The sequence below is a fragment of the Cicer arietinum genome, chromosome 6 (genome assembly GCF_000331145.2).
Source record: "Cicer arietinum cultivar CDC Frontier isolate Library 1 chromosome 6, Cicar.CDCFrontier_v2.0, whole genome shotgun sequence".
In the NCBI taxonomy this organism is placed as follows: domain Eukaryota; kingdom Viridiplantae; phylum Streptophyta; class Magnoliopsida; order Fabales; family Fabaceae; genus Cicer; species Cicer arietinum.
In genome coordinates, this window is record NC_021165.2 from 68,621,567 (window position 1) to 68,632,564 (window position 10,998).

A 10,998-nucleotide genomic window follows, 5' to 3' on the forward strand; every position below is an offset into this window, starting at 1 on the left:
GGGAAAGAGAATATAGGCTAAATGGAAAAAAAGGGTTACTCCCATGTTTTAATGGATTAACTAAAGAAGAAGTACAGAGGTAAATGTTGTAAGTCTAAATTTTAACACAAGCTGATTATACACTTATTGTTTTCCAAAATTTGAAGTAAAAACAAAACTATTCTCGTTTACTACTCTAGTTTGGTGAGGAAAAAAAGGTAAAGAGAGAATGATAATTTGTGCTCTCTTCCCTTCAATAATCCTCACAATAAATATCCAAGCAAATTTCTCCCATTTCTGTTTCTACTAAGCATTTTCTTGGATTTCGATTAGTAAAGCTATACTCAATAAATAATAAATCGAATAATATAACCTGTTGACTTGCATATACATTCACCTATATTTGTAACTCTCACTGTCTAGTAACAGTTGGTTTTACTTCATTTTCCTCTCATTAGCTAAGTTATCTGTAGAATTGAAGTGTTGCACTAGCATTATTCTTAATTATAAACACTCAGAAGTTAGTGTAGCAAATATAATCATTCATAATTATTTAAAAATTGTAATGATGTTAATAGGTTTTGTTTTGGTGTGGGGGGAAAAGAAAAAGAGAAATGAAGCCATGGCGGGAAAACTAAAGTGAGAAACTCTTTATAAGAAAACAACATAGAAAAATGCACAAGTTGCAGCAGTCAATTTTTGTCTGTGTTACAGTTCTGTTGCAAGTTGCAACGGAATTAGCAGCTGTCACTAGAAACTGACGGTATAAACAAGATGCCATGCTTTGTTATTTTGTCCATTATGTGCACAAGTATTCACAACATGTTTTCTAACTCCTTTTAAATTATGACAGCCAACATATTAATTAACCTTCGGTTTAAAGAGTTTCTAAAATGCAGCTATCCTTATAATTTATAAGTGAAGAAAAAAAAAAAATACAATTCAAGCAACTACCTTCATCTATTGGTGATGAATTAATAATTACTATGTATATACTTAAAAAAGTAAAACACAAAGTAAGTTACATTCTGTATGCACTCAACAGGCTTATTGTAAACTTGTCTGAAGTTATCAGAAACTATAGTCTGTCTTGAAGATCTTCTGAACCAATGGCTTTGATGAATCTTTTAACCCTTTGAGTGCCCCATTTTCCTCACCAATTGAAACTTCGCCTTCTTGTACTTCATCAAAAGCCGGATGGGTAAAAATATTATTCAGCAACTGTGTTCCTCTGAGTGCATTTGTCAGAGGCAAATGACCCTCTGGTGTGTCATCATTGAGCTCCCATATAAACTCTGTAGGAAAAGACCTATAGTTATGTTGTTCCATCTCAGTGTCAAGCTTCTTCATCCAACCAACCTTAATGAAGAATTTTGTGAAGTCTTTTTTAACCTTACCAAATATTCTCTTTTGGACACTGTAACCGAACTTGTTGTCACTATGCTCTCTCCAAAGCTGGTCAATTGTTTTCAGGTCTGTTTCTGATATGAACTGGACCTCTGAGAAGAAAACATAGCCGCGCTTTTGAGCCGCTTCACCCGCAAGGACGATAATAAGGCGCCTTGTCTCTTCGTCGGCTTGTTGAAAGTTTTTGGCTTTGAGAAGCTGTTGGAGGAGTTCAAAGGAGATGATTTGAGAGGTTGATGATGGTGTGGAGGATGTTGTTTGTGAGAGACTAGAGAATGTGGTGGAAGAAGAGTGAGAGATAGTTATGCTGGTGTTGATTGTGGTTGGTTTGAGAAAGAGTGAAGATGAAAGTGTGGATGGAACAGTCTCAGAAGGGTAGTAGTGGCGTTTGCTGAGAGAATGGTGTTGAATTGAATGAAGAGAATTAGTTGCCATTTGAGTTCAGAGAGTATACTACAATATTGTATAGTTAGTTTAGGATAACAAAGGAGAAGGGTTATTGAAAAGTGTGTAGAAGGAAATGGATGAATATGATATGAAGAAATTTGAAGGCTTTGATATTGTTGTGTGCAAAGTTGCTTGAGTGGTTAGTAGGAGTTGGAGATAAGGGAATATGTAGGGAGGGACAGTGAATGTGAAGGGCTCATCGAAAGTAATATAATAAGAGTTTGTGATTGGCTGAAATAGGGTGAGGTTGGATCACACCCCATCTGTCCCTACTTCACTCTCTTTCTAAACACAATTAATATCTTTCTAACATGAAATACACTTCTTTTCTTTTTTGAGAAACAATGAATATGGAAGGATATACCCTTCTTTAGCAAAAATTGTGTTCAAGATTTCAAGTGAGCCACATATATACAATAATATACTCCTTAGATTCCTTTTTAACTGTTACATATAGAAAAAAATTGTTTCTATTTATTTATTTATTTATTATTTTTAATTCAATGTAATATTAATAATTAATTTGTAAAGAATACAATTAATTATTTATGATAAAGATATAAATTGATAGATTGAAATGATAAATGACTGAAGATATTATATAAGATAAATATTTTTATAAAAAGTAATAAAATTTATCTGTTGTTTTAGTATGTGTAATATATCTTAAAACTACAATTAAAAAAGAACGAAATAAATTGTCAATAAATCAAATGAAGTCAATCACGAGGATGAATGAGTGTATAAAATGTTTAGAAAAATATAAATAAATGAATTTGTAGACTCGTGATATGATATTATTTTTGGCTAAAATGGAGGCAATTGCAAAGACTAAACTTTGGATATAACTAAAAGTCATTTTAAGAGTTTTTTCTTTTTTAGTAAATAAATTACAATCATTTGAATTGATAGAAATACATTGATCAACAATCAATTCAACATCATAAAAATAAAAAGAGTGAATGTATGAACAAATTCACAACATTTATATTAATAAAATAAAATAATAAAATATTTATAAATATAATAAAACCTACAAATATGATAAATTTGGTGTATCTGAAATTTGTAAGTCTCTAGAACTGCAACATAGAAAACGTCAAAAGCATTGATTAAATTTATATTAAATTGAAGTTGATATGTCAATCTAAAATCAAATGAACACCGCAATAAAACAAAAAATCAAAAAAATATATATCACACTAAAACAATGAAAAAAAACTAAATAGATGAGACTATCCTATTCGAACAAAAAAGTATGAAAAAAACGATTTAAAAGAGTATTTTTTGACTAAAAATTATATCTAAATCACCCTCCTTAAATAAAAAGAAAAAAAAAACTAAATAAAAGATAGAGGCTGCCACTAAAGTTTGTCACGCCACTATGTTTTATTGACCTATATATTACAAGAGGTTGATAACTCTCAATAAATATTTTTTATATTGACTTATGATTAAATTCATTGCTAAATAGTTAAAAGATCAAAATAACTACTATTTGTATCGTATCATATAAATATTGATATATTATTTATAAACTCAAATATAAGAAAAAAGTATTCAATAATAAACAAATTATTCAACTAATTTTATCTTATTTAATGTCATTATTATCTAAATAGTCTTCAATGTAACAAATTTTCATGCAATATTAGATGAAAAGTAGAGGTAGTTTTAAAAAGAATTGTTAGTTTTTTATTGCATAAAAAGTTAAATACATTTAACCATTTTTTTAATATATGTCTAATTGGTTACTAAATTTATAATTGAGTTCAGGGAGGTAGTGCAATGCTAAAATTAATATATCTAAAAAATAAAAAAAAACTGTATAATGGGGTAGGTTTTGCAAGACAATAACATATGGTTCTTCTATTTCACATATGTATGTTAACTTAGTTCTCCGAAAGTGATAAATTTGAAGGAGAGATAACATTTAGTTTAATTTTGGACTAATAACCTCTCATTTAATACAACTTTAAAATTTATATGGGTGAAAAACATAACTTTACATTTTCTTTTAAATTTCTCTTCTCTCTCCTTTAAAAAAAAATTCTCTCTCACCTCTTTCTATGTTAAAATCCTTTCCCTCCACTCTAATTATTTCCAATCAAATAGACCCAAGTAGAATTCACCCAAGGAGGTACAATATACTTCAATAAAGTAATTACTTATATAACGAATAAAATAAGTATATATAATTATCTATTAATCTTATCTTGAATTTTACTTTAAAAAAAATATGTCTCAAAATAAATGTTATTTTTTTTTTAATATAAAATCAATTATTACTAGTATTTTTTTTATCTGTACCATCTAATCAATACTCTATTCTTCTCTGATTATAATTGTATATTCAAAATTTATTTGTCCATGAATATAATCCTTTATGCAAATTAATATATGCATTTATTATTTTTCCAAATTTACCTCTATTAATACTACTTATTTATTTTAAAATATAAAAAAAAATTAACATTACATACATTTATACACAATGAATAATTTAATAATAGTTATACATGAAATATATTATTTTTTTAATATATATAAAACACTTAATGAATACTTATAAAAAAGAACACAACAAATATTGTTACAAAGATTATTACCAAAACATTGATTTTGTTTAATATTTACAGTGATCCAAGGACAATGAAATTTGGGCGACCACCACCGAGATCATATCTTATCGATAAAAATTGATTAGTTAGTAAAAAAAATCTCTTAAATTATGGGTAATTATTATGTATAAAATTAATTAAAATTTTGTCTCTAATGCTTTTCTCCCACTATTTAGCCACTTAATTTTGAAAAATAAAATAAAATAAAATAAAACTCATTTCTTATACTATTAACTCACTTTGTTGATTCATTGGATTTTAAGTTTATACATAATAATAAAGCAAAATTTATTTTATGGCAAGTATGATATTTGTCACTTAATTAGAATACTTATCTATTATAATATTTCTATTAGTAGTAATTTTTATTATTATTTTTATTTATTGTTTATTTTATATCATTTTTATAATAAAAAAATACATTTTAAAATTTGAAAGCAATATATGTGGAAATTCGGTCTTAATTTTACGATACTTTCATATTCAAACCAGTTATATAGATATTCTAGCAATGAATTCTACAAGAGTAATTGAGATTTTGTTTTTTTAGAAAAGATCAGAGTAATAGAATTATTTCTATTTTTTGTGCCGAAGTCATTTTGTCAATTTCCTAGACTAAAATAATTGTCCATTGGTACTTCAGAATAATAGTTGAAGGAAGTGAATAGGGACAATAAAAAAATAAACAATAAGTAAATTACTTTAGTAGATATAATTTTTGGATTAGAATACTTTTTATAATATTATTTTATTGTTCGAGTGTCATTTTATATTAAATAGGTGTTTGATTAAAAATACTACTTTTGATTGTGGTGTGATTTAGTGGCCAAAATTTCCTTATTCCTTGTGTGTTAATTCCTTCTTCTATTTTTTTTTTTTTTTTTTTTAATTTATTTCTTTGGTTCTTTGCTTTTTTTTGTTGTTGTTGTTGATTTTTCTTTGTTTATTTTAACATATTTTGTTGCGACAAGGTGCGGTGATTTAAAGTAACATAAAAGTATTTTTTTCTTACATTAGATCATCAACATCACTTTTCACTTCTTAATTTATTTGCTACTTTTACTTTTATAATATAGTTTGAATTAAATTTTATTTTGCTATGATAGTATGAGAGTGGGTTTTGAAACAATTTATACTATATATTTCATTTAAGTTGAAGTGTTCAAATCTAGATTACTTAGTACATTTGCAGCCATATCACTAGATAATGACATGTCGATGTATATGTAATGCATTTTATTTTGCATTTGTCGTTTATTTTGTTATTTGTAAAGATATTTTTAAATTCTTTTGAATTTATATTATTTTGTCATTTTCTTCACACTCATTCTTCTGCTGCTCTAAAAAAATTGAATAATTACTTTTGTTTTCACATTCTTTAATTATTTTCTCTCTGTATTTTGTCACATTGATTTTATTTTTTTCTTTAATAAATTTGTGTTTTTTTTTAGTTTTTTGTGCTAAAGAAAATGGTTAAATGTTTGCTTATTTGATCTTAAATTTTAATTTTTTGTTTAAACTACTAAACTTTTAGAATAAAATTTATTTATTTTGTCTATACTATATGAGACCCCATAAAATTATTTTGATTTATAATGAATAAATTCATTCAACTATCTAATGCAAAAGGTTACCAGAAAAAGTATGAGATGGACACATTATTTTGATGGTTTAATTGCAGTTTGGTCTCCTCTATTTTAGTTGAATCGCGTAAATAGTTTTTTTATTTTGTTTCTCTCTAGTTTTGGTCTTCAAACAAAATTTTGGTCCAAAACTTGATGAAATTTCATTTTTTAAAGTCGTACTACACCAATTATGATAATAAATTTAAGGTACAATTATTGCAAATGAGATCTTTAGGCATGTTGTGACTTAAATAAATACAAAAAAAAAATGAAATTTCAAAAATTATGTTTGAGGGACCAAAATTTGGGAGAAATAAAATAAGAGGACTATTTTCGCGATTCAGTTAAAATAGAGGGACCAAAACTGCAATTAAGCCTATTTTGATCATTTGACATGCAACTTCCTTCTTTAGCAATTTATTTATGTTAGTGTATAATATTGTTATGTTTGTGTTAATGATCGAGACAGAGTAATTTATTTAAAGTTTTCTATCTAATAATTATCTATCTAATAATTATTTAAATAATTCTATGAAAAAATTAATTATGGGTAAAAATCAAAATTAAGTATAATAATATATCATACAAATATGATTATTTGCCCAGAGGCATATTAATATGGGCATATAAAAAACTATGAGTTGAATTTCTAATTACACGACTTTTTATGTATATTTTATTTATGTCAACAATTGAAGGATAGACATTTATTTTAAAATGTATTATCCAATTCTTCAAAGTTATTTTTAATTCAAGAAGGATAAATGTAATATAAAAATAGATCATACATTTTGAAGAAAAAAAATTATAGACTTTTACCTGAAATATCTTCTAATTTTTTATCTATAAATACTATATCTATTATTTATATTTCAAAGTAAAAATATTTAAATTTAAAGAGATTAATTTCTTTTGCAGCAATTAATTATTATAAACAATGGTAAAATGAATTAAAATGAATTAAAATATAGAGAATATTTTTCACATAGAAATATTGATATTAAAAAAAAAAAAAAGAGATTTTTACATGAAATATCTTCTAAAAAAATTCACAAATAATATATATATATAATTTCTTTTCAAAATTCACTTATACCCATGTGACAGACAAGTTAACACACTAGTATTAGTATTGATTAATGATAATAAGGATGTAAGTAATCTATGGTGTCTATAGGAATCCAATATTCTATTCTTTTTATCCTTAAGTAGTATAAGGTACCTCCATAAAAGTATGTCTTTTGTTTTCCTTCTCATTACAATGAATTATACTTAATTAAAAATGATTAATATTTTCAACTATATAATAAAATAATTAAGTAATAAAGATAACGAAATAATAGTATTGTTTACCATTAGTACATCTAATATTCTTTAAACTAATGAGTTTTACAAATCAAGTTAAATATTTTAATTGCATTAAGAACATAATAATCAAAATAATAGTCATATAAATTTATAGGTAAAATATCTTTTAGGGTCTATTAACTTAATTTCATGTGATAATTTAATGTTTTATTTTTTTCAATCTAATCATTTAATTAATTTTAAGTGACGATTCGATCATTATGTCATAAAATATCAATAATAATATTATTTTTTTTTAAAGAAATCCATAAAATCAATCATCATCTTCAAACAAAATCCATAAAATTAATAATCAATTTTAAGAAAATTCATATATTAATCAAATCTACAACTCAAACATTCAGATAAAACTCATATCTCCATCTCAAACAACAACAACAACGTCAATATCAAATTAATCAAATAAAGAACTCACACTTTAATATTTGATCTCTTAATCATCAAGAGAATATCTTCTTCTTTTTTTATATCATTCACCAACATTAAATGTGAGTTATTTATTTGATAAATTTGATGTTGTTTTTGTTGAAGATGCAAATATGAATTTATTTAAATATTTGAGTTATTAAATTTATGAAAATATGGATTATGTTTGAAGATGATGATTAATTTTGTGAATTTTATTCGGGAAAAAAAACAAAAAAGATAAAATAATTGAATTATTACCTGAAATTAAATGAAAAAATCGTGATACATATTTTATCAAATTGATATCAAACAGCAATAAGATGGTGAAATTGTAAATCTCCCGACATTATTGTAAATGCAAATATATTAAGAGAACCTCTGATTAAAAATGAATATTTTTTAGAAGTTCATATTTAGACAAACCATTATTTATTATTATAAAATTTAATGATCATTAAAATTTATTTAAAAATTTGACAAAAAAAGATTGGTTAGGAACTTTCATATATAGTACAAATATTATTATTCTATGAATAAATTATAGACAACATTTGTATCAATGTAAATGTCGTGCACTACAAGTAAAACATATCTTTGCTATCTCATTTTTTACTATTTACGTCATTTAATTTTTGTTGGTTTTGTTTGACTCTTGACTTTTTTATCACATAAGACATAAGTGGTTTGATCTTTCATTAGCATAAAAAACTTTGGTATTTATATTACTAAAAACAATTATATTGAGTAAAAAAATAAAATAATTATATAATTTTTTAATTTTATATTCTATACATTTTTAGAAGTAAAACTCAATTTGTATCATATATAATTTTTCTTTTGAATAGTACAATCTCTAACACACACCACTGTACTTTTGATATGTTATTATATGAGTTCTTATAATTATGACCATTTTAGAGATTTTTTATGAATTTTTAATAATCAGTTTTAAGAATTTTAGGGTCTGTTTATTATGGATTATAAAAAAAAAATTATTTTGACATTCGATATATAAATATTATTCTAAAAAAATAAAAATTGTTTTATGTTTGTTTATTGTAATTAAAATTTATTCGTTAAAAATAATTATTTATTAAAAAAAAATACGATAAATTATTGAAAATATAACCTCTTTTGAATCAATTTTAGGTTATTCCAAATTTTGATTTTTTAAAAGTGGTAACAACAAATGTAAACTACTAAAAATCAATGTTTTCAAAAATAAACCGTAGCAACCATATTTTTGACCCGTTTGTTAAAGAAAATTAAAAGATTTATTTTGAGAATATCTAAACTTTTTTTTTAAAATAATAAACTGTTTTGAATAACTTTAATACAAAAACAATTTTTTTCTGAATAATTAATTTTAAAAGTTTTGATCTATTGTTACAATTTTTTTATTTTAAATCTGATATTTTCAGAAAAAAATTGGAAATGATCTCTACCCATATAAAAACTGCTTTAAATGAAAAGTTTGACTTCTCAAAGATTTTTTTTTATATAAAAAAAAAATAATTTTCATAACAGTTAACAAACACATAACAAATTCAACTCTTTAGAAAAACCTATAAGCAATTGAAAATTAAAATAATTTTATTTAATATTTTATAACAAATGTGCCATATATTTCTATTTTCATTTACTAATAGTTACAATTTTTTTTATATGTTTACATTTTTTATTTATATTATATTATTTTTTAAATGATACTAATTTATTGCACGGATTCAAACTCTATATACAGATTACAGAACAATATTCACCGCCCTAGTAAAAAGGATAGGCAAACTTACGCTTCCTATAGTAATCGATCTGCAATAATTTGGCAACCTCTATTCTTTTTATTTTCTTTTACCAATACAACCTCTGTTGTATATTTGAACTACGTATGAAACTGGTTATAACATTTTTTAACTAACCCTACCTCTATAGAATAAAAAAACTTGATGCGTGTATTTTCATTTTCTTTAAAATAAATATGCATGATGTAACTTTATTTTTAACATTATAAAATTATTAAAATAAAAGTTAGTTATTTTCATGTGTTATATTTTCACCAATCCTCAATATAATTTTTCAGTTCCGTCTCACAAATAAAATAATATTATATTATATATAAATTTATTTTTTACAATTAAACTAATAATATTGTATTTCATTTAATTTAATAATATAATTTGTCAATCCAACTATTAAAATTGAAATAAATTTGTATATGATGCAACGTTTATTTTGCTAAGCATACCATAAAATTATATCTCACTTTGCTTTTCTATGATAGAAAAAAATATAATTATCTTCTATACTATCTATAATATAAAGACAATGTTGGCGAGACTTATTTTATTATAAAAATTATTTTTCCAATTTCTTTTATCTTCTCAATAATAGTTTACTAATGAAAAAAACCAGTAATGAATAATAGAAAAAAAAGAGATGATTGAAGAGAGACATTTAAATTAAAAAAAAATTATATTGATAATTAATATAAATTAACATAATAGAAAAACAAAGTGTCAGTTTAAACTCTAGTGGTAAATAAAGATAAAGTAAAATAACCGCTTCCTCTCTTTTATTTATAATAGCTATCGATGTATGAAATAGAGAAAAAATATTGACATATGAGTTTGAGATTAGGTTATCTAGTGGGGTAAATATCCCATTTTTAATATCAGATGGCCCTACTTCCAAAATAAAATACTAGATTGTGCTACTTTTTAGCTCCAGTTGTAAGTCGCAACCTGGGGATGCGACCTCCTACTTGCCTTAATTTTTTTTTTTTTGTTGAATTTTGTTATTATATTTTTGAGTATATTATATTGGATATATTATATTTATTATTATTAAATATTTAAAAAATAATTATAACATTAAAAAATACAAAATATTATTATAAATAATAAAAATAATTAAGTTAATAATATTATATAACTTTTAATAATTATTATAATAATAAAAATAATAATTTTAATAATAATAATAAAAAGAAAATTCTATTAATAAAATAAAATAAAAATACATTAACATATAAGCATAAATACATTAAAAATAATAATTTTAATAATAATAATAATTTTAATATTAATAATAAGAAAATTATATTAATACATTAAAATAAAATTACATTAAATTAAAAGAAAAAA

The 10,998-nt window shown here is 23.5% G+C and overlaps 1 protein-coding gene across 1 annotated transcript; it reads right to left on the reverse strand.

Annotated features, from left to right (window-relative positions):
- Nucleotides 1-855: 855 nt before the first annotated feature.
- On the reverse strand, nt 856-1,991 carry LOC101496899 (tetrapyrrole-binding protein, chloroplastic). Its single transcript, XM_004507277.4, has one exon. It carries the CDS (start codon nt 1,819-1,821, stop codon nt 1,051-1,053), a length of 771 nt encoding a protein of 256 aa, XP_004507334.1. The 5' UTR covers nt 1,822-1,991; the 3' UTR covers nt 856-1,050.
- Between the last annotated feature and the right edge of the window lie 9,007 nt (nt 1,992-10,998).